The sequence below is a fragment of the Danio aesculapii genome, chromosome 18 (assembly GCF_903798145.1).
Source record: "Danio aesculapii chromosome 18, fDanAes4.1, whole genome shotgun sequence".
NCBI lineage: Eukaryota > Metazoa > Chordata > Actinopteri > Cypriniformes > Danionidae > Danio > Danio aesculapii.
Genome location: NC_079452.1, coordinates 23,825,562 through 23,852,052, shown reverse-complemented (window position 1 = coordinate 23,852,052; position 26,491 = coordinate 23,825,562). Strand labels below are relative to the sequence as shown.

The window sequence follows — 26,491 nt, the reverse complement described above, 5'->3', positions numbered from 1 at the left end:
ACTTCACCCTAAACTAACCATATAATCATCTGTAATTAGGACAGGATAATGAACAGAGCCGTCAACTCAGAACAGGGACGAGGAAACATTTCTATCTGTTGACATCGGTGAGATCCAGTCAGAAACTCTGCAGTGTTGAATATTGTGTGACCCGAACTCATCCTGGAAAACACAAAGAAAACGCCTCGAGACTGCAGAAAACAAGAGCCAGAGCAGAGGCTTGAACTGGATTCAGATGTACACCAGTGATGTTTACCACTGATAAAGAAGCAAGGGTGAGAGGAAAACTGACGTTTAAAGTAGGAACAGAGCATTTGAAGACACTTATAGAGACAGCTCACCCAAATCGAACAGTTCCTCCTCATTTCCTCACACTCAATTGCCTGTAAACCTTTCTTCACACAAAACCAGAGATTCAGGAGAATGCTGGAATTAAAGCTAGTATGGACTTACTATAGGAGTCATTGGCTGTTATTTCCAGCACTCTTCAGAATATTTACTCTAACAGTTTTGGAACATGTGGAGGATGAAGAAATGGTGATAATAGGGCTGCACAATTAATCCTATAAAGATCACGATAACGATATTTGTGTCCCACGATCAATAATTAAATATCGTCAAGATTTTACGGTATAAAGACCAAGCCGTTATTTTAATGGGTGGAGTTTACAGATTGGTACTGCATTACGCATTACTGCGTCTAGATTACAAGTGTATTTTTCTAGGAATGCAATGTTGATCAGATAGCCTTTGGTCCTGTTCAGTCCAAACCTCCCAAGGTAACAACAAACCTCATTAACCACCTTAAAAGCCATCACAAAGTGGCTGTCATCAGTGGGTTAATGAGCTCAGGAGAATTCTGCTTTCCATTATTCTATGCATTACTAACATCACTACACCAGAGAACATCTGTTTTAGAAGTTAACCAAATATCCGCAGAGATTCAGCCGTTTTTCTGACGTGTTTGCCACTCATGTAGACAGAAGACTGTACCCTATTGTTTTGATGTAAAAAAAATTGTGGCCCTGTTCACGCAGGTATACAGGTTCTTATTCATCAATCTGATGCAACTTTTATTATTACGTTTAATAAGAATATATACATATATACATATATAAAGGAATAATCGTGATCAATAATCGTGATTAACATTTTGAGCACAATAATGGTGATTCGCATGTTTTCTTTTATCGTGCATCTCTAGGTTTATATTTTGGGGTGCGCTGTCCCTTTAAGGCAGCAAATATTCAACACTGAAATATTTAAAGTACTGTCAGAGTCCCAGTGAGACATTTAATATAGTAAAAGAGAAATACTGAGGCACTTAAAGTGTGCTTATTATGGATTATCATTAGAAGTTCATATATTCGTTTTGGGACTACTTCAGGACGAATGCAGAGTCAAAATGTTCTCATAATAAGTTCTCATAATCTCATAATAAGCAGTTATTTTACCTTCCTTGCTCAATGACTGCATGAACATGTGTCTCCACAGACCAGTCTTACAAACCCCTTACTTAGTATGATGCTAATCGCCTCTGATTGGTCTGTTGATGACCCAGTCTTCGGTGATTGGTCCGATAATGACCCAGTCTCCCGTGATTGGTCCCATGATGACCCAGTCTCCTGTGATTGGTCCCATGATGACCCAGTGACCTGTGATTGGTCCGATGATGACCCAATCTTCTGTGATTGGTTTGCTGATGACCTAGCCTGCTTTGATTGGTCTGAGTCTTTTACAATTGGTCCGATGATGACCCAATCTTCTGTAATTGGTCCAATAATGACCCAGTCTCCTGTGATTGGTCCAATGATGTGGGTCATCATTGGACCAATTACAGAAGATTGGGTCATCATCGGACCAATTGTAAAAGACTCAGACCAATCAAAGCAATCCTGTGTCCTGTGATTGGTCCAATGATGACCCAGTCTCCTGTGATCGGTCTGATGTTGACACAGTCTTCTGTGATTGGTTTGCTGATGACCCAATCTGCTTTGATTGGTCTGAGTCTTTTATAAGTGGTCCGATGATGACCCAATCTTCTGTGATTGGTCCAATGATTACCCAGTCTCCTGTGATTAGTCAAATGATGACCAAATCTTCTCTGATTGGTACGATGATGACCCAGTCTCATTGGTACGATGAAGACCCAGTATCCTGTGATTGGTTTGCTGATGACTTAGCCTGCTTTGATTGGTCTCAGTCTTGTATAATTAGTCTGATGGTGACCCAGTCTTCTGTAATTGGTCTGTTGATGAACCAATTTTCTGTGATTGGATTGCTGATGACACAGTCTGCTGTGATTCATCCGATGATTGACCAGCATGCTGTGATTGGTCTGATGATGACCCAGTCTGCTATGTGTGGTCTGAAGATGACTCAGTCTGCTTTAATTGTTTGTTGATGACCCAGTCTGCTGTGATTGGTCTGATTGGTCTGACTTCCATGGCAGTATTTTTCCAACATTCTCCAGGAAATCTTGTTTTGTGTTCAATAGAAGAAAGAAATGTGTAGAAGTTCAGACCCACTTGAGTGTGAGTAAATGCCTTTTTATTTTAGGGTGAACTGACCCTTTAAAGTAGCAATGCTCAAACACTACCACTAGTGATAGAGCAGCAGTTAATGTTCATTCATTCATTCAGCTTAGTCCCTTTATTCATCAAGGGTCGCCACAGAGGATTGAACCACAAATTATTCCAGCATATGTTTTACACAACGGATGCCCTTCTAGCTCAACCCAGTACTGGGAAACACCCATACACACTCATACACTAATGCCTATTTAGTTGATCAGTTCCCCTATAGCGCATGTGTTTGGACTGTGGGGGAAACCGGAGCACCCGGAGGAAACCCACACCAACACAAGGAGAACATGCAAACTCCACACAGAAACACCAACTGACCCAGCTGAGACTCGAACCAGTGACCTTCTTGCTATAAGGCCACAATGCTAACCACTGAGCCACCCGCACTTAATATTTAAAGCAGAACTAGAGCAATATTAAGCAGCATCAGAGACGTTTATACCCAAATCTACCGGACAGTCCGTTGCTATTTGTTAAGATCGATGAGATCCAGTCAGAAATTCTGCAGTGTTCAGTATTGTGTGACCCGAACTCATCCTGGAAAACACACACACACACACACACACACACACACACACACACACACACACACACACACACACACAGAGTCAAAACGCCTCAAGACTACAGAAAACAAGAGCCAGACCAGATATAATGCTGCACAGGATTCAGGATGAACCCCTTCAGCTTTTGCACGATAATAGGAGCTGTAAACATCTTCCTGTGCGACACACACACACACACACACACACACACGCACACACACACACACACACACACACACACACACACACACACACACACACACACACACACACACACACACACACACACACACACACTGTAAAAAGCTATTTACTTTACTTCTTGCCTTAAAAGTGACAATTTGACTTGAAAGTGAGTGAACCTGTTGTAACTTGGAACAGTAAAGTTGGTTTAACTTAATTTTTATAATTACGCTGATAGTTTATTTACTTCAAATGCTAAGGCAATGGGCTTACTCACTTTTTAATTAAAGTCAACTAATCTAACGATGACCCAGACTTCTGTGATTCATCTGAGTCTTCATTGACTGGCCCGATGATGACCCAGATTAAGGACATTTTCATAGTAAATCCTCTAATATTTGTTCTTCTGGATAAAGTCTGATTTGTTTTATTTCAGCTAGAATAAAAGCCGTTCTTAATGTTTTTAAAGCCATTTTAAGGTCAATATTATTAGCCCCCTTCAGCAATATTAGTATTGGATTGTCTCCAGAATAAACCACTGTTATACAATGACTTGCCTAATTACAACCGCATCACCCAGCAGCCCAAAAGTGGTTACTCACTGAAGATAAGAAGGGCTGAGCCTGGTCAGTACCTGGATGAGAGATCACATGGGTGAGGCCAGCAGGGGGCGCTCAACCTGCAGTCTGTGTGAGTCCTCATGCCCCAATATAGTGACCAGGACACTGCTGTCATATGAGCGCCGTCTTTCAGATGAGACGTTAAACTGAGGTCCTGACACTCTGATGTCGTTAATAATCCCATGGCACTTCTGGTAAAGCCCTTACCCCATCATGGCCTCCCAATCAGCCCCATCCACTGAATTGGTTGTATCAATGTCTCTCCACTCCACCTACAGCTGGTGTGTAGTGAAGCACTGGTGCTGTTGTCCTGTGCACACTGGTGGTCAAGTGGAGAGACCCCCGTCATGATTATGGCTATACGTGATAAATGTGCTATATATACATTTACACATTACTTACTTACCTACTCTAACTTGCCTAATTAACCTAGTTGCGCCTTTAATTGTGACTTTAAGCTGAATACTAGTGTCCTGAAGAGTATCTAGTCAGATATTATGTGCTGTCATCATGACAAAGACAATTAGAAATGAGTTCATTCATTCATTTTCCTTCAGCTTAGTTCCTTTATTCATCAGGGGTCGCCACAGCGGAATGAACCGACAACTATTCTAGCATATGTTTTACACAGCGGATTCCCTACTAACTGCAACCCATCACTGGGAAACACCCATACACACTCATTCACACACACACACACTCATACACTACGGCCAGTTTAGTTGATCAGTTCCCCTATAGCGCATGTGTTTGGTCTGTGGGGGAAACCGGAGCACCCAGAGGAAACCCACACCAACACGGGGAGAACATGCAAACTCCACACAGAAACACCAACTGACTCAGCCTGGACTCGAACCAGTGACCTTCTTGCTGTGAGGCCACAGTGCTAACCCCTAAGCCACCATGTCACCCTAGAAATGAGTTATTAAATCTATTATGTTTAGAAATGTGCTGAAAATCTCTCTGTTAAACAGAAAATGGGGAAAAATATAGAAGAATTCTAATTTAAGAGGAGGCTGAATAACTCGGACTCTATGCTGGAATCTGGTTGTGGTGCTGTCGTATCCCACAGCAGTAGTTTTGAAGGTGCAGTTTCTTCATTCTCCACATGACATTGTCTTTAGCTCAGCTGTTTTATGAGGGATGTTTAGTGAAATGAGAGAGTAAATCTACATGGTTTCCCTCAGGCTGCGAGCGCTGGGAACGTTTGATGTGTGGAGAGCTGCGTGGTCCAGGTGTGTACCGCGGTACACTCACCCCCTATACACAAACAGGAAAAGTGAGCGAGAGCTTGACCTTGTGCAGTAAACGGCCCTCTGTTTATCCTCCTCAATTGTGGCCCGCCTCGTCAGATTTATTACCCCACAGATTCACCATCAGCCTTTGAATTCGGCTGCGGCTTTGATGTTGGACGCCACGACAACGACCAATCACAGAGCGGAGCCTTCAGATCTCACGGCGAGACTCTGGAGAACGGCCTGTGGTTTTATTTTACAGTGACTTTCTGTGTGCAGATCTCGCAGGATCTCTCAATTTGGAATGTTGTGGAGATACAATCAGTTAAAGGCCACCTATTATGCAGGAATTACTTTTCCAAGTGGTTTAAACCCAGCAGAGTGTGTGTGTGTGTGTGTGTGTGTGTGTGTGTGTGTGTGTGTGTGTGTGTGTGTGTGTGTGTGTGTGTGTGTGTGTGTGTGTGTCAGCAGTGTGTGAATATCTCCAGTCTCTAATGCTAATCATGAATTAATTGTGTTTATTATAATCAGACATGATGAGTGAAACACTTTGATTGACATTCTCTCTTTGTACGTGTCATCAGAGGGGGAAAGCCCCGCCCACTAGTGCCCATCTCTCCATCTCATTAGCATAAACAGCAGCCCTGAGTGAGAAGCAGCCGTCTGTCCATTAGCCATTAGAGTGTTTGAGCTGCTGAAGATAATGTCAGCATAGACTAAGAGGATTCTAGATGTCCATGTCTCCTTTCTAGACTTTTCCCTAATTTACATCTGCCGCTATGGTAGCTCCGCCCTCTTCTGAAAAGAGCACAATCTCATTTGCATTTAAAGTGACAGTCACCAAAACACCACAGTTAAGATCAAAGTCTGAGAGGGACAGTTTCAGAGAGTTAAAAACATTATCTGTGTGCTATTCTCAGCTCAAATACACACACACACACACACACACACACTGTACAGACAGCAGAGACACAAGTGTGTTGAAAACACACTCTCTCTCTCTCTCTCTCTCCTGCATCCAGCTGAATGTGTGAGGCGTAACAGTAGAGAAGTGAGGTCAGAGAGAGGTTTTCTTCAGAGATCGTGCAGCGTTCACTAACTGCAGGAGATGTGGAGCGCACTGAAGCTCTCTGCGTCACACTGGAGGATTCTCTAAAACCCTCAGGAATCAAACACACGTCCACCAACACAAGTAAGTGGCTTTAAGAGCTCTTCTCACTGAATTATATAGCATTTCAAACCAGTGTATTCTGTGTGAACATAATCTGGTAGAGAGCGATGAACATAAGATCTAAAGTAGTGCTACTGTGACATTTACAGTAGACACAACAGTAATCAAACATTTCAGGCCAAATATTAAAGTATTTTAAACTATTTTACAAATATTTAGCTATATTAAAAGTAATGAAAGAGTTAATAAAGACATTTAAAGAGGAGTAGATCAAAACAGAAACCTTTTAAATAAGAATAAACACAGTCAAATAAAGCAGTGAAATGAAAACAGATATACAGATGAATAAATACTATAGTGATTTATATTAAATACTATACTACAGTACTTTCTACTGTACATTTTATAGTATCCACAACTCTTAGTTGATAAATGTTCCAGCATACTGTAGTATCAACAAGAAGCACTGGTAGTTTATTATAGTAAACTGTGGTGTATTGTAGTAAAATATACCCTATAGTTGTAGAAAACTACAGTATTGGCTTATTTATGTTACTGTAGTTGTGGTGTTACCATAGTAACTGTACAATCACATCACATTAACTAGATATTAAAGTTTGAGGACAAACTTTATGGTGGCTTGAAAAGCCGAGTCTAAAAGTTTGAAGTCGTTTTAAAGTGTAAACTAGCATGATTCTAGCATGGACTAGCATGATTCTAGAATGAATTAGCATGTAACTAGCATGATTCTAGGATGAATTAGCATGATCCTAGCATGAATTTGCATGTAACTAGCATGATTATAGCATGGATTAGCATGTATTAGCATGTTGTTAGCATGATTCTAGCATGAATTAGCATGATTCTAGCATGAATTAGCATGTAACTAGCATGATTCTAGGATGAATTAGCATGATCCTAGCATGAATTTGCATGTAACTAGCATGATTATAGCATGGATTAGCATGTATTAGCATGTTGTTAGCATGATTCTAGCATGAATTAGCATGTTTCTAGCATAGTTCTAGCATGAATTAGCATGTTATTAGCATGATTCTAGCATGAATTAGCATGTTTCTAGCATAGTTCTAGCATGAATTAGCATGTTATTAGCATGATTCTAGCATGAATTAACATGTTACTGGCATGATTATAACATGAATTAGCATGTTACTAGCATGATTCTAGCATGAATTAGCATGTTATTAGCATGATTCTAGCAGGAATTAGCATGTAACTAGCATGATTCTAGCATGAATTAGCATGTTACTAGCATGTTTCTAGCACGAATTAGCATGTTGTTAGCATGAATTAGCATGTTTCTAGCATGATTCTAGCATGTTACTAGCATGTTACTAGCATGTTTCTAGCATGAATTAGCATGTTACTAGCATGATTCTAGCATGAATTAGCATGTAACTAGCATGATTCTAGCATGAATTAGCATGTTACTAGCATGTTTCTAGCATGAATTAGCATGATTCTAGCATGAATTAGCATGTTACTAGCGTGTTTCTAGCATGAATTAGCATGTTTCTAGCATGAATTAGCATGTTATTAGCATGAATTAGCATGTTATTAGCATGATTCTAGCATGAATTAGCATGTTACTAGCATGAATTAGCATGTTATTAGCATGATTCTAGCATGAATTAGCATGTTACTAGCATGATTCTAGCATGAATTAGCATGATTCTAGCATGAATTAGCATGTTACTAGCATGATTCTAGCATTAATTAGCATGTTACTAGCATGTTTCTAGCATGAATTAGCATGTTACTAGCATGATTCTAGCATGAATTAGCATGTTACTAGCATGATTCTAGCATAAATTAGCATGTTATTAGCATGATTCTAGCATGAATTAGCATGTTACTAGCATGATTCTAGCATGAATTAGCATGTTACTAGCATGAATTTGCATGTAACTAGCATGATTATAGCATGGATTAGCATGTATTAGCATGTTGTTAGCATGATTCTAGCATGAATTAGCATGATTCTAGCATGAATTAGCATGTAACTAGCATGATTCTAGGATGAATTAGCATGATCCTAGCATGAATTTGCATGTAACTAGCATGATTATAGCATGGATTAGCATGTATTAGCATGTTGTTAGCATGATTCTAGCATGAATTAGCATGTTTCTAGCATAGTTCTAGCATGAATTAGCATGTTATTAGCATGATTCTAGCATGAATTAGCATGTTTCTAGCATAGTTCTAGCATGAATTAGCATGTTATTAGCATGATTCTAGCATGAATTAACATGTTACTGGCATGATTATAACATGAATTAGCATGTTACTAGCATGATTCTAGCATGAATTAGCATGTTATTAGCATGATTCTAGCAGGAATTAGCATGTAACTAGCATGATTCTAGCATGAATTAGCATGTTACTAGCATGTTTCTAGCATGAATTAGCATGTTGTTAGCATGAATTAGCATGTTTCTAGCATGATTCTAGCATGTTACTAGCATGTTACTAGCATGTTTCTAGCATGAATTAGCATGTTACTAGCATGATTCTAGCATGAATTAGCATGTAACTAGCATGATTCTAGCATGAATTAGCATGTTACTAGCATGTTTCTAGCATGAATTAGCATGATTCTAGCATGAATTAGCATGTTACTAGCGTGTTTCTAGCATGAATTAGCATGTTTCTAGCATGAATTAGCATGTTATTAGCATGAATTAGCATGTTATTAGCATGATTCTAGCATGAATTAGCATGTTACTAGCATGAATTAGCATGTTATTAGCATGATTCTAGCATGAATTAGCATGTTACTAGCATGATTCTAGCATGAATTAGCATGATTCTAGCATGAATTAGCATGTTACTAGCATGATTCTAGCATTAATTAGCATGTTACTAGCATGTTTCTAGCATGAATTAGCATGTTACTAGCATGATTCTAGCATGAATTAGCATGTTACTAGCATGATTCTAGCATAAATTAGCATGTTATTAGCATGATTCTAGCATGAATTAGCATGTTACTAGCATGATTCTAGCATGAATTAGCATGTTACTAGCATGTTTCTAGCATGAATTAGCATGTTACTAGCATGATTCTAGCATGAATTAGCATGTACTAGCATGTCTCTAGCATGAATTAGCATGTTACTAGCATGTCTCTAGCATGAATTAGCATGTTTTTAGCATGAATTAGCATGTTTCTAGCATGAATTAGCATGTTATTAGCATGATTCTAGCATGAATTAGCATGTTACTAGCATGTTTCTAGCATGAATTAGCATGTTACTAGCATGTTTCTAGCATGAATTAGCATGTTACTAGCATGATTCTAGCATGAATTAGCATGTTACTAGCATGATTCTAGCATGAATTAGCATGTTACTAGCATGATTCTAGCATGAATTAGCATGTTACTAGCATGAGTCTAGCATGAATTAGCATGTTACTAGCATAATTCTAGCTTGGATTAGCATGTTACTAGCATGATTCTAACATGAATTAGCATGTTACTAGCATGTTTCTAGCATGAATTAGCATGTTACTAGCATGATTCTAGCATGTTACTAGCATGTTTCTAGCATGAATTAGCATGTTACTAGCATGTTACTAGCATGATTCTAGCATGAATCAGCTTTTTTCTAGCATGAATTAGCATGTTGTTAGCATGATTCTAGCATGAACTAGCATGTTACTAGCATGACTAGCATGTCACTATCGTGTTGCTAGCACCTTTCTAGCAAGATTAGCATGTCAGTAGGATGTTAAAACTGTTAGCGTGTGTTAGAATAGCTAGTCACAGTCTCTGGGACAGTTGCTAGGGTGCTGAAATTGGTTGCTAGGGAGTGGCTAGTAAGTTTAAAGGTAATCAGTGATTGGCTGCTGGCTAGACTGAGTTGAATGAGGCCAGACTCTAGTCTGTAGGACAGTCTGATGCAGAGTTATGAGCTCACAAAGGTTGATCCAATGTTAAGTAATTGGGAGTCTTTTACAATGGAAGTCTATGGGACAGTTGTTAGGGTGCTGTAAGTGGTTGCTAGGGAGTGGCTAGTAAGTTAAAAAGTCATCAGTTATTGGCTGCTGGCTAGACTGAGTTAAATGAGTCCAGTTAGAAGTCTGTAGGACAGTCTGATGCAGAGTTATGAGCTCACAAAGTTTGACCCAATGTTAAGTCAATGGGACTTTTGGGATTTTTCTGGGTCGTTTTTCGGAAAACCCAAGGTCGGATCAGTTAGAAAAGATATAGCAACCCGAGTCAGACCAGTTTGAAGGTTTGACGAAAGTTTGAAGTATGTAGCTTGAAAGGCCTAGGAGGAGATACACTTAGAAATTAGTCTCAGAAGAAGAAGAAGAAGAAGAATAATAATAAGTTTAAGATAGATAACAGTATGCTGGCTTTTCAAGCCACCATAATTACAGTACTTCACCATACTATAGTTCAAAAACACCTCAGTATTTATTGTGAATCACTATCACAAGGGAAATGAAATGAGATATTTCAGATAGGAATAGAAACAACTTTGGCACAATAATAATAATAATAATAATAATAACTATGATAATAATAATAATAATAATAACTATGATAATAATAATAATAATAATAATAATAATAACTATGATAACAATAATAATAATAATAACAATAATAATAATAACTATGATAATAATAATAATAATAATAACTATGATAATAATAATAATAATAATAATAATAATAATAATAATAATAATAATAACTATGATAATAATAATAATAACTATGATAATAATAATAATAATAATAATAATAACTATGATAATACTAATAATAATAATAACTATGATAATAATAATACTAATAATAATAATAACTATGATAATAATAATAATAATAATAACTATGATAATAATAATAATAATAATAACTATGATAATAATAATAATAACTATGATAATAATAATACTAATAATAATAATAACTATGATAATAATAATAATAATAATAACTATGATAATAATAATAATAACTATGATAATAATAATACTAATAATAATAATAACTATGATAATAATAATAATAATAATAACTATGATAATAATAATATTATTAATAATAATAATAATAAAGCTAAAGCGAGTCATTTGATATAGTGATGAATGGTATGACATTTAAAATACAATAGAAGTACACGGAGATGCTTAAAGTAGCAATAACGTAATGTCTTATAGTAGTGATAGAACAAAACTGTAATGTTTAGACTAGTAACAGAGGCTTTTGAAGACACTTGAAATAATAATTGAGCAACAGTGAAATATTTAAAGTTCTCAAAGTGACAGAGATGAAAGAGAAACACTGAGAAAGCATTAAAGCAGCAGTACTCAAACACTTACGCTGACATTAACACACCAAACCTCTCTTATGTTGAACGCAAATATTTCTGCCAATGGTCCAGAATGCATGGCATGGATAAAAATGATTATATTTTCAGTCACACTTTACAATATAAATAATAACAAAATTAAAATACAGTTTACTTTATAATAATGGTTACATTAGGTATTATATTTACTAACATTAATGATGAACAACACTTTCACTTTCACAATTAACAGCATTTGTGAATCATTATTAAAATCTAAATTATTGCTTCTTAACACGCACTGTGAGTTAACAAACTAATAATGAAGTATTTTCATTACTAATCATCAATAAATCCTGTAATAAATGTAGCTCATTGTTTTGTTTTCATTGTATTTTATGACAAAAATGAGTAGAATATTAAGTAAAGATCACAATCCTCAAAGGTGTTTTCGAACATTTCCATCCTAACATCAGAACTGCAGTATTGATTATTAATGTGTATTGGTGATTCTCTGGATGATTGATTGATTCTCTGGATTTTGATTAGTGTAAATCCATAGATTTCAGATTTTCTAATGGTTGTCTCTCAGGCAAGTATTGTCCTATTAGACCACACATCACTGGAACGATTATTAATTCAGCTTTCAGATAATGCACAAATTCACTTCTGAAGGTTTTGTGCTGCAGGGTTACAAATAGAGTAAGCTCAAATAGAGCAATAGTCGGACAATTAAAGTAAAATAAGAACAGATGTTGTATGTGTTAGGTGTGTGTGTGTGTGTGTGTGTGTGTGTGTGTGTGTTTTCTTCTTCCCCAATACTATTATTTGATCATCATCATTATTATTGTTACTATTATTATCATCATTACCTCATTATTATTGATATTACTGTTGCAATAACAGATTATTACTAGCAAGTCTCTCATATAATATCTCTACTGAAAGACAGAGAATATTCCTCTACACACTGTATTGTACATAAATCAGATCAACATTTTCATATTAGTCAATAATATTACTGTAAAAACTGAAGAAATATAGATTTACACACATTTACTCCAGTAAATAAACAGAATTAATGATGAGCTAATACTCTGCAGAATTCTGCACGCGCAGAGTCCGTGTGGACCTAATCATCGGTTATAAAGCTTTATAAGTTTCTTTACTCTGTTAAACACAAAAGAAGATATTTTGAAGAATGCTGATTGCTGTAACCACTGACTTCCTTAGTATTTGTTTTTCCAAGTCAATGGTTACAGGTTTTCAGCATTCTCCAAAATATCTCCTTTTGTGTTCAACCGAGTAAAGAAACTGTTTAGAAAGGTTTAGAAACTGTTTGGGTGAACGATCCCTTTAAAACAGTATCAGAAAATGCCCAGTATTGGACAGTTGGATCTAATTCTGCATACTGTGTTGATTTAGTTCTCTTTTATCATTGTTTTACTACATTTTTTATCATTTCAATTCTTTGTTGTTTATTTATTATTGCATATTTTAGCTTTTATCTCTTATGATTATCCTGTGATTATTTTAAAGGAGACCTAATGTGTCTAGAGAGTGTGTGTGTGTGTGTGTGTGTGTGCGTGTGTGTGTGTGTGTTTGAGCTGAGAATACCCCTCAGATAATGTTCTCCAGCTCTCTGAAACAGACCCTTTCAGGCTGTGATCCTAATCGTGGTGTTTTGGTGACTGTCGCTTTAAATGCAAATCATGCTCTTTAAAAGAGGGCGGAGCTATAAAAGCCTATGTGTCAGCATAGTGACAGATGTAAAACAGCAGTGTGTGTGTGTGGTCAGGTGTGCATGTATGCTTCAGTGTGAGTGTGTGCTTCAGTCTTCTGTCAGTCTATGTCGCTCCTGTCGCTGCTTCATCTAGAACTCCACATCTAGAATCCTCTTAGTCTATGCTGACATTATCTTCAGCAGCTCAAACACTCTAATGGCTAATGGACAGACGGCTGCTTCTCACTCAGGGCTGCTGTTTATGCTAATTAGATGGAGAGATGGACACTAGTGGGCGGGGCTTTCCCCCTCTGATGACACGTACAAAGAGAGAATGTCAATCAAAGTGTTTCATTCATTAAGTCTGATTATAATAAACACAATTAATTCATGATTAGCATTAGAGACTGGAGATATTCACACACTGCTGACACACACACACACACACTCCCTCTCTCTGTATAATAGACGTCCTTTAATGGCTCGGAATCAGCATCATGTGTGAAATGTGCATTATTAATGACCTTTTCTGTGTTGTGAGGAGCTGGAGCTGCAGCAGGAGTCCAGCATTCGCGTCTCCCTCTGAGGATTAAACTGAAGTTCTGAGCGGGACTGACGATCCGGAGTTCTGCTTGAGTGTGTGTGTGCATCATGAACTGCCGGATAAACGCAGTATAATGCGGCTATGGACGCTGCCATGGAAGCTGCTGCAGGTGCTGCTGGTGTTCAGCCGTGTGTGTGTGTGTGCGTGCGACGGAGAGCGACACACACGGAACTACGACTACATGGAAGGAGGAGACGTGCGGATCCGCCGCCTGTACAGCCGCACGCAGTGGTTTCTGACCATCGACGAGTACGGCAACATCAGCGGGACACAGGATCCAAACAACTGCTACAGTAAGACAACAGTAAACCTGCATTACAAACACTACACTGACATACAGTACACCGTGTGTTTAGGGGAAGTTACTTTAGAGAGTAACGGATGACAATATTGAGTTACTCCCCGTTTCTTCCATGTGTTCAGAATATTTATATTAAGATATTGATATTTTTAATTCAGCTATTTGTTTATTAAAAGTGAATTAACTAAACTAAAAAATAACCTGCATTACATTTTCTTAAAGTAACTGAAATATTATTACTTCATTTTTAAAAGTAATGCGTTACTTTATACTCCTTACTTAGAAAGTTATAGTATTGCGTAACGCATTACTCGTAATGCCCTCAACACTGATCATGACAATATACAGTGCTCAGCTGAAATGTTATTTTGGATAATGATGATTAGAGAATATTCAGAGGAGTGTTTGTACCGTTCACCCAGGTGGAGAAAAGTGCACTAATATACTATTTAAGTAGACTTACATTTAAGTAGACTTCCATAATGCGCTTAAAGTGCTCTACTTTCTGACTAATGTACTTCATGTACTAAAAGTTCATCTTTAATAATACTAAAAGTAAACTCAACTCAACAAGATAACTAACTGTGCTCAACTGTGCTATTTTGATGTACCATGTAGATCAGGGGTTTTCAAACTGGTGAACATTGAGGTGTGCACTCGGGTAAATTATGATGAGGATTTTCATGTGTTCACTAGAGGGAATAATAATAATAATAATAATAATAATAATAATAATAATTAATAATTAATAATAATAATAATATGATTAATGTTAGCTCCACAGCTAACTATCAGGCACCTGTAGAGTTAATGCGTTCCAGTAAAACATACACAGATAAAATGGAGCGTGTGCTTTTTAAAACTAATGACGGTGAATGAATGAAAGTCAAACCGGTGAGCCGACTGAAAAAATAGTGCCCTTCTGGATCAAATCAGCAGGATACCCTACTGGAGCTTTCACTAATTTGAAGACACTGACTATGTTTACATGGACATCAGTAACAGTTATTTGCCTTAATCTGAATTAGACAATAATATGATTACGTGAAGTGCTTTATGAATGTTGGGTCACCAGGCTATTCCCGTCTGCAGTCTCTCGTGTAATTTTAGGCGTTTCATCTTTAATTTCTTGACTTTAACTGCAGTTTGGCAGCTTAACTTTCACTCATGAACATTTCATTCATGCCCCCGTGACTAAGTGAGGTATTAGATGTGAATATGAAGGACTGGTGGAAGAGTGTTGCTTTCTTTGATACCGCACATCGAATGGAAAGAAAAGAAACTTGTGCACTTCTTGATGTGTGTGCATTTGCGGTTCTTTAGTGACAGCCGTGTGTGTGGATCTTGTCACAAAATGCGGCATTAAGTCCTACATGACAGTAATAGTTTGACTGCTGTGTTTACTTCAATAATGTGTCTAATATCTGCAGACTCCACATGTCTTCATTCCATTTCTGTTTAGTTCAGTGATGACTTTAGTCACATTAAGGTCATCAGAAATCTCTGTTTACATGGTGACTCTTAATCAGAGTATTGTCTTAATCATATTAAAATCGTATTAAAGTATTGTTGCCCATGCAAGTGTTCCACTTCACTACACCATCAGAGCTCTGTGATCTTGGCTTTGTGAAGCAGATTTCTCTGTATGTACAGTACATCAGAAGCAAGTATGCTATAGCTCACGCTTATTGGCAGTGGAAGACTATTTACAGTTAGTCGTGTCAGGAATCCGACCACAGATTAGCATGTTGTCCTCTCAGAAACAGGCTCAGCATCACACTGAATCAGGTGAGCTGTATATTTATGTTTCAATGTAATTAATGCTAAACACTTGCAGCAAGTAATATGTGAATGATGTTTGCACATGCATTATGATTTTGAGTGAAATTGGACAAACTTGGGGGGTGTCCTAACAGTTTGAAAGCCCCTGATGTAGATCACAGGTCTCAAACTCCATTCCTGGATCACCGCAGCCCTGCACAGATTAGTTCCAACCCAAATCAAACACAGCTGATCAACTTATCTAGGTGTTCAAGACTACTAGAGACTTTTACGCTGGTTGAGTTGGAGCTATATGCGGAGCTGCGGCCCTCCAGGAATTGAGTTTGACACCACGGATGTAAATGCACTAACGTTGGCTTTTAATGTACTATTTCAGTTTTTTAAAAATGCTTTTAATTCCACTTTTAGTGCAATTAAACCATCTTGTCATGCACTTTAAATATAGTAACTGTACAAATAAAATACACTCATAAATGACTTGAAATATAACATTAATATGCAGACCTGTCATGATCAGGAAATCTGTGCTGTTCAAATGATTCATTCAGAATCACATTCCTCCCTAAAATATCCAGCTGAGGAAACAGCAGGTCTCTGTAGTTTGCAAATGTAGTATGTCCTGATTACATGTATACTGTGCAGAATAATACTACAAATGACCAACTTTCTTTTGATTTTTCTCGTACATTAAATAAAAAAACCCAACATAATAATCTGTGTGTAACAGTTGGACTGTGATCTTCAGTTTTATTGTTAGATTAGTTCATCAGTTTTGTCTTTGGTACTGATTAATCTAATGTCTACATTACTGTAAAGCATCCTGAAGAGAATATTAATGTAAGAGAGAGATCTGTGAGGGGTCACTCATTTATGCACAACACTGTATTTTGTGTTGCATGATATTGGAATAATCTGGCATTGTCATTTTTTTCTGCAATAGATAAAGTTGAAGACAGAATTATTCGCTCTCCTGTTGATTTCTAATTCTTTTATATTTCTCCCAATTTCTGTTTAACGGAGCAGATTTCTCCAGCACATCTCTAATCATAATAGTGTTAATAACTCATCTCTAATAACTGATTTATTTTCTCTTCCTCATGATGACAGTAAATAATATTAGACTAGATATTCTTCAAGACACTAGTATTCAGCTAGTTAAACATTTACATTTAAAGGCTTCACTAGCTTAATTAGACACGTTTTTTGTGTATTTTCTAAGTATAGAAACAAATAATTCTATAAGTTTGGAGAAAAGCCATCACAAATCTATTTTATTTGTAAATCTTAAATAAAATAATCCCAAAAATTTAAATAAAAGGGACAGTTCACCCAAAAATGTCAATTCTGTCATCATCTCCTCCTCCTTCACTCAGCTTCAGTTTCTTTCTTCTGTTAAACACAAAAGAAGATATTTTGAAGAATGCTGATAGCTGGCACTCATTGACTTCAATACTAATTATTTCCTCTGGAAGTTAATGAGTGTCAGCTTCCATCTTCCTTTGTGTTCAACAGAAGAACTGGTGGTTTAATGTGTTTTTAATGTGCTAAAGCTCTCTGATGGTGAAAGCTGGATATAAATCCACAATTCAGACTGAACTACACAGGTCTGAATGCATTTTGTTTTTAATCATGAGTGCGCATGTGTTGTGGGCTATATGAGCCTCAGATATACAAGAGCAAATGCATAAGCAACGGAAGTTTGTTTTGATTTATTAAAATGTTTTGGTTTTATTTTTGACTGATCAAATTAAATAGTTCAATTAATATCAGATGACACTATTATCAACAGAGACGCAGTGCTGTAGTCTTTCTCTGTGAAAAGAGAGAAATAATAATAGGCAAATACAGCACTTCGGTTGTAAACAAAGGCATGTTGTGTTGTGTTTGGTGTTTTACACTTATTAATGTAAACCCTTTACAGTTTTGAATGTCTCTACGTCAAAAATAGATGTTTATAATGACAGTAATCATTGTGATGAGGTTTTACAGCCTGCATATGCAATCATTTGAATGTCAAATAATATATATAGCTTACCTTTCTGTAAATGATAACATTAATGAAATAAACTGCATTGTGTCTGACGCTTTAGTTGATGTAACCTAGTTGAAGATCAGAATCCTATCCATTAAGCAGAGACGCATTCATGTGGTCAATATAAACGCAAACAAGTCAGATCATGAAGTGGCCGGTTATAAACAAGCTCTAGATGAGGAGGTCATGTCCAGTTTTGTGTGAACTGTCTCTTTTCAATCATCGTGGCTCCAGTGTTTTCTGTCCTCTAATGAATCTAGAAGGAAATGTGGGCGGGGCTTGATTTGCAAATTGATTGGACAATTGGTGGATGTCATGTGAGTGACAGGTTGATCAGACCAATCAGATGCGATGTTCAGATGATGAAGAGAAAGGAGAGGAGTTTCATTCAAGAGTTTAAAGACATAATAATACTAATGCTACTGATGAAAAAACAGAGAGTGTTGTGTGTGAAGCGGTGTGTGTGTGTGTGTGTGTGTGCACTCGGGTTGCAGTGGATTACACTGGAGTGACAGGCGTAAAGAGAAACAGGTGCTCGTGCTGCATTTAGAGCTGGTTTATTTGCCTTCGTTAGAGCAGTTCTTCATTAGTGGTGTTACAGAAAACACACCTCAGACACGAGGCTGTGAGCAGTATTCAAATCATCTGAGTTTAATGATGTTTATTAATGATGTTAATGACGGTTATGTACACAACATCAGCCTCAGGCTTGTTTGGGTTGTAGTTGTTTGACTTGTGTACGAGAAGAGAGCCGGTGTGTGTGTGTGTGTGTGTGTGTGTGTTTGCGTGACGGCATGCATGTCAGCTCCAGAGGGAGAATGATTACGTCATCTGGCGCTGAAAAGAAGAAAAATTGATAGAGCCAGATGTGGCCGACAGCGGCACGCACAGAAGAAGAAGGAGGAGGAGAAGGAGGACAGCGCTGTGGGAGAGCTGAACACCAGACCAGACCAGACCAGACGAGCACTGCCGTGACAACACATTATTATACTGTTAGAGCTGACACACATCTACAGCAAACACTTACAGACACACACACACACACACACACACACACACACAAACACACACACACACATATATATACAGACATATATACACACACACACACACACACACACACACATATATATATATAACTGATGGCCTGGTGTTAGAGTGCAGTAGTTGATCAGTCTGCTGTAGCTCCTCCTCCTCCTCCTCAGTCCAGCATCAGTTTGTCTCGTGAATGACAGACAGGAGTCCTGCACAGCGGTCAGAGGGATTCTGAGCTGTTCTTCTTCAGAATAGTGTTCAGGTCACTACTGATGCTGCTGAAGGAAAACCTTTCCTGACTCGCTCCTCTAAAAACACCCCACAGTGCTCAATAATGTTTGGTTCTGGGTACTGTGCAGGCCATGGCAGATGTTCAACATTACTGTCATCAAACCACTCTGTCTCCAGTCCTGCTGTGTGTATCAATGTATTATCATCCTGATACACACCACCGCCCGGATACAATGTTTGACCCATTGGGTCACATTGTACTACAAAATAGTTGGGTAGCTCTTGGCAGTGACCCAGCACCCATCTAGCACCAGTATTGGGGTTAGGGAGTGCCATGATTATTGAGCCCAAACCATCACTGATCCCCTCCGTGCTTCACTCATCAGCAGTCTGGGTGGTACGCTACTTTGGGGCTTCTCCACACCGTAACTCTCCCAGATGTGTGAAACACAGTGAAGGTGGACTCATCAGAGAACAATATTGTCCACAGGCCAACATTTTAGCTGCTGGCACCATTGAAACAGGCGTTTGGCACTGGCACGAGTGAGTAAAGGTTTGCCTATAGCAGCTGGCCATGTATAAACTGACCCTGTGGAGCTCCAGACCAACAGTTCTGCTGGAAACAGGAGAGTCCAGCTGCACAGTTAATGAAGACTGGCCACCAGGCTGTGCACATTTAGCCATCAAACTAAACTGGCTAATGCTTCAGTTTCATTGTCCATCCCCTGTATCTCTACACACACACACACACACACACACACACACATAAAGATGGCTCTCAGTTGTTTATTAACGCCTGTGACAGTGTTGACATAATATTGACCGTGGATTGTCGCTCTTTGATTCGTACTCTTAGTCTAGACTTCGTGTTCGTAGCTCAGCAGTGATGAAACTGCATTGTGTGTGTGTGTGTGTGTGTGTGTGTACAGTACACCAACCGTACATTTTTAAGTTGTAAACAAACAGACAAAGAAATGTCGTATCGGTGTCTGCTCTAAACGCAGATTTTGGACTTGTAAAACTACAAATAAGTTCTGTTTTTTTTTTTCATGTTTTCTAAGTTTTTAGAATTGGCAAATAAAATATATATATATTGTGATATTGTGTGTAGTGGCATGCTCAATTGAAAGCAAAATTATTCACCCCCTGTGCAATATTTATCTTTTCAAATATATCTCAGATGATGTTTCTCAGATTGAGGAATTTCTCACAGTATTTCCTCTAATATTTGTTCTTCTGGAGAAAGTCTGATTAGTTTTATTTCAGCTAGAATAAAAGCCGTTCTTAATGTTTTTAAACTCATTTTAAGGTCAATATTATTAGCCCCTTCAGCAATATTAGTGTTGGATTGTCTACAGAATAAACCACTGTTATACAATGACTTGCCTAATTACCCTAACTTTACCCTAATTACCCTAGTGAAGCCTTTAAATGTGACTTTAAGCTGAATACTAGTGTCTTGAAGAATATCTAGTCTAATATTATTTACTGTCATCATGACAAAGAGAAAATAAATCAGTTATTAGAGATGAGTTATTAACACTATTATGATTAGAGATGTGCTGAGAAATCTGCTCTCTGTTAAACAGAAACTGGGGAAAGATAGACAGGGGGGCTAATAATTCTGCCTTCAGCTGTAGGTGATGTATATAAGGCTTGTGTTTATCTTGTGTTTGTGAGGATCTCTGTGCAAGCGCTGGTCTGATCCACTGTCTGTGTTTCAGGTGTTCTGGAGATCAGGACGGTTTCTGAGGGCGGTGTTTTGGCCATAAAAGGACTCAAGAGCCAGTATTATATTTCCATGAACCGCAGCGGAATGCTCCAGGGCAAAGTATGAAGCCATCCATCCTGCAAACACACAACAAACACGGCTTTAATCTGACTCCAGATAGCACTTCTGCTGTTTTATGCCTGATTTATGAGTAAACACTGCAGATGCGCTGGACAATTCAGATGCACAAACAAACGGCTGGACTGACGGGGATTTACAGATTTCAGAGTTTGTGGATCTGCATCAAATTAACCTCAGCTAATTTCTGTTACACAACATGACAAAATATGGATGAAAACATGATCATCGTCATTCAGAATAACAGACTTATTTATTAGAAGTCTTATTTTAAACTTCCCTGTTTAACAAAGCAAGGGCGTTTTTCACAGTAACTCCTGTTATTATTATTTATTTGTGGAGAAAATCTTATTTTGTTTAGTTTTGCTGGAACATTTTTAACAAATTAATTAATGAATTATATAAATATTAGTGCTGTGCAAAAATGAATCGCATCCAAAATAAAATTTTTGTGTAAAATTTTCATGTATGTGTGTATCACATCTACATAAATATATATATATATATATATATATATATATATATATATATATATATATATATATATATATATATATATAAATAAAAAAAAAAAAAATAAATAAATAAATATATATATATATATATATATATATATATATATATATATAATATGCTAAAAATATTAAACGTATATGTATAAACTTATAAACGTACATATATATATATAATACACAAAACAAACTTTTATTTTGAATGCATGTGATTAATCTTTGCCCAGCATTAACTAATAGACAGACAGACAGACAGACAGACAGACAGACAGACAGACAGACAGATAGATCAATATTATTATGTAAAATCCTAAAAAACAAAAGTTATTTAATCTTATTAGTTTTCTTTTATGTAAAAACTGCTGTGGTCTATATTAATAGATTAAATCAATTTTTAATAATAATCAATTCAATTATTAACTTTAATAATACTTTTTTCTGGATTGTCTACAGAAAAATCCACTGTTGTCCACTAATTACCCTAATTACCCTAGTTAAGCCTTTAAATGTCACTTTAAGCTGAATACTAGTGTCTTTAAGAATATCTAGTCTAATATTATTTACTGTCATCATGACAAAGAGAAAATAAATCAGTCATTAGAGATGAGTTATTAACACTATTATGATATGAGATGTGTTGAAAACATCTGCTCTCTGTTTAAAGGCTGATAATTCTGACCTCATCTGTGTATTTAATTAATCTGCAGTTTTCAGAAAGGTGATGTCTATATGTATAATACATCTTCAATGAAATGATCTGATCATTACAGTAATGAATCAAACTTCCTGTAGTGTGTATTCTAGTTATCGTGTATATAGTGTGTTTCTACAGTAAGCAAATGAAATGAGATCTGCTTTGTGTTTCCTCTCATCCGATCTCTTCATCTCCACACAGAAAGACTACAACGACAGCTGCGACTTTAAAGAAGTGTTTTTAGAGAACTACTACACGGCCTACTCGTCTGTCAAATGGACTAAAACAGCAGAGAAATGTTCATCTCTCTGTCACAGAAGGGCCGGCCGCTGAAAGGCAAGAAGACGAGGAAAGAGAGCGTCGCTTCTCACTTCATCCCTCGAAAGTGCAGCGAGGACGAGAAGAAGCTGGCGTAGAGACCACATTATCAAGACTCTCTGACGCTCATATACCAGCACATCATGTAAACAAACAGTGTACACAGTTATAAATACTCCTCCATGTTTAGAGATCCAAACTATTTTTATATTTCAGAGAGAATAAGCAGAGCGTCTGTGTTTCTGTCCACTGCACTTTCACCACTTCCAACACAAACGCCAAATAAACAGCGCTGTGTGTGTTCTGTGTGCGCTGTTAAACATCACACACCTCCCGTTTATATCCTTGATTCATATAAATATACATACATACGCCTCATTTAGTTCCAGACATTCCCTTCTCATTTACAGTCCTCAAGTCCTGAAGATAACTGCAGCTTCCTCCTTCAATTTCTACGTCACTGATGCTAAGTGTTTACACAGGGTACTAAATATGACGTTTTACATACAGAACACATCAGTGAAAGTGTGTTAAGTGCTGATGTCAGCCAGTAGGTGGCGCTTTGACAATAACACTACACTTATTAATGAGACGCTTTCACTAAATGACACTAGCTGGGTTTCCATCATTATTTAACAATGCACATTGTAATGTATACCATAAGAAGCAAATGATAGAAGTGCTAAATTTACAATAATATTCCCTTAATTAGCAAACAATTATACATATATATGCACCTAATTTCTTTCATTACACTTGAGGTGGTTTTGGACTTGAGCAAAAAAAAGTTTAATGCAAATAATAGGATACGGAAACACATTTGCTGAATAAACTGTGGTGTAGTGAACATTACACCCATGTGACTCCATTATGCGTGCCCTGTTTACAGCTGGTTGCTAGGTTACCAATACTACAGTCAGCCACTCTAAAAACTTAATGTGAATGCACCTAATTAGGATTTGTCTTTTTTGGTGATCTTTGAAAAGATTTGCTTTATATTCAGATGGAAACCTGGATATCGTCAAACAATAATTCCAGTTTACTGAGATCAGAGAAAGTGTGTAAGAGCACTGTAGTGCTGATGTCTGCCAGTAGGTGGCACTGTGACAGAAACACTACACTTATTAGTGATGTGCTTTCACTAAATGACACTAGCTGGGTTTCCATCATCTTGTGCTGATGCACATTGTAAAGTATACCATAAGAAGCCAATGATAGAAGTGCTAAATTTACAATAATATTCCCTTAATTAGCAAAAAAACAATAATAAATATGCCTTTTTTTATTACACTTGAGGTGGTTTTGGACTCGAGCAGTAAATGTTTAATGCAAGTACAAGAGATGGAAACACATTTGCAGAATTAACTCTTGGGTAACGAACATTACACCTACATGACTCTATTATGCTGGCCTTGTTACAGTTGGTTGCTAGGTTACCAATACTACAGTCAGCTGCTCTAACACCTTAATGTAAATGCATCTAATTCACATTTTGTGGTTTATTGTTGTTGCGAAGTTTGAAAATATTTGCTTCACGTGAGGATGGAAATCCAGCTATTGTCAAACTAGTTCACCGAGATCAGTGAAAGTGTGTAAAAGCGCTGTATTGCTGATGTCTGCCAGTAAATGGCGCCGTTACAGAAACACTACACTTATTAATGAGACACTTTCACTAAATCACACTAGCTGGGTTTCCACATGGGTTTAACACATTGCGTTAATGCTCATATTGAAGTATCACATGAGAAATAATGCATTTTGAATTTAAAAATTATAAATAATAATAATAATTATAATAAAACAACGAAATCGCAAAATTAGAAAAAAAGATTTTACGCTCAGTCGAGTTGATTTTGCTCTTGTGTATGCGAGGATTAATGTAAATAATGAGAAATGGAAACACGTTTGCTGTAACAAGTACCGCACTCATGTGACTCCATTATGCTCGCCCTGTTTACAGTTGGTTGCTAGGTTACCAATACTACAGTCAGCCACTCTAATAACTTGATGGAAACTCGCATTTGTGATTTTTCTGGCACACTTTGAACAGATTTGCTTCGTGTTAGGATGAAAACCCAGCTACTGAGACCAGAGAGCCCCAAACACGACTGCTCCAGTCAAAACACTAAACGAGTTTCCTGCTTGTGAAATGGTGTGGTGAAAACAGCTATTCACAGGAAACAGAACATGTCGTCCTTCATAATCGTACATCTAAACCTGAAATATCTCTGCTTTCTATAATCGATCCCTGAACTGATCTGCATATTGAGATTTTCCCTGTCTGATCAGGATTAAATCAAGTCAAGCCGTGTCCCTCTCCGCCTGGATCAATGCTGGTAAACACATTCTGATGAGATGCCTCATGATGTTTTATGGTATTTCGTTTCCACATAATCTCTCTGACGTGATTGTGTCCATGTGTTGTTGTGTGTTATTTATGATATTTATGTGTCGCTGGCTCTGAATTGTCTGTATTGGGGATCGCTGTGCTGCAAACACACACACACACACACGCACACACACACACCGAGTTTGCAGGACTTCACATTTTGCTGCTAGAAACAAATAAAGTGAAATCGAAGGTTTTATATGATTATAGATCAATCTCAATAAAGTATGTACCTTTGTATGGTGTGGTGTGTTGTGATATTTGTTCACTGCAAAAAAACGCTGTGTAAAACATGTGCTGGAATAGTTGCCGGTTCATTCCGCTGTGGCGACCTCTGATGAATAAAGAGACAAAGCCGAAGGAACGTGAATGAATGAATTTAGTCCATTGAGACTTTAAAAGTCTTGGCTAAAGTGTTATAAAGCCAGAACCAAAGCAGCTCTGCAGATAATCACACTGGAGTAGAGGAAAATCAGAAATGAAAGGTTTGCTAAGTCTTTCTACTTGCCTATAGGCCATTTTGAGGGACGTAAACAATAACATCGGGCCTCCTGTATGTACATCTTTATTTCCCACAGCTTCCAAGAAGATCCACATATTGATAATGAGCTGCTTTAATGTTAAATCATGACTCAATGGCCTCTCGTTATAGTTATGAAATAGTTTGACAAGCAGGAAATGTTCATGGGCCAGTAACATCGCCACACTGCAATGCCCCCCGCTCTCTGATCATTATCTATCGATTATTGATTTGATGATTAGTGTATATTTCAATAATGGAGCGAGTCGAAGCTTGAGGAGTGTGAATGAAACATGATTCCTGTGAAGTGAAGGAGAAATGTGCTTGATGACCACTACACACACACACACACACACACACACTCGTGCAGCTCTCTTCACGGTCTCCCCATCGCTGTAATGATGTTTCTACTGTACAGACTAGGCATGACCAGGGTCAGACAGAATCTGTGGACATTTTTCACTATTTCTGTGCAGAATTGTGTTAAAAATCTGCGGATTTATGCTGAATTATTTTGGGAGTATCACTAAAAACCTGTTATATGAAGTAAAAGTAACCCCTTTTTAACTTGTATTTAATGTCTTCAATGTAAATCCAGTTAGATTCACTTAATCTGGTAAACAAAGCAAGTCTCTCATATAATATCTCTACTGAAAGACAGAGAATATGACTGAACACACTGTATTGTCCATAAATCAGATCAACATTTTCATATTAGTCAATAATATTACTGTAAAAACTGAAGAAATATAGATTTACACACATTTACTCCAGTAAATAAACAGAATCAATGATGGGCTAATGATCTGCAGAATTCTGCGCGCGCAGA

The 26,491-nt window shown here is 37.3% G+C and overlaps 1 protein-coding gene across 1 annotated transcript; it reads left to right on the top strand.

The window, feature by feature from the left end:
* Positions 1-6,214: 6,214 nt before the first annotated feature.
* On the top strand, positions 6,215-25,370 carry fgf7 (fibroblast growth factor 7). The gene is given in 5 exon segments (XM_056478763.1): positions 6,215-6,360; positions 13,940-14,292; positions 21,105-21,211; positions 22,637-22,715; positions 22,718-25,370. Coding segments are annotated over 4 exon segments (540 nt in total). The 5' UTR covers positions 6,215-6,360; positions 13,940-14,072; the 3' UTR covers positions 22,852-25,370.
* The last annotated feature ends 1,121 nt before the right edge of the window (positions 25,371-26,491 follow it).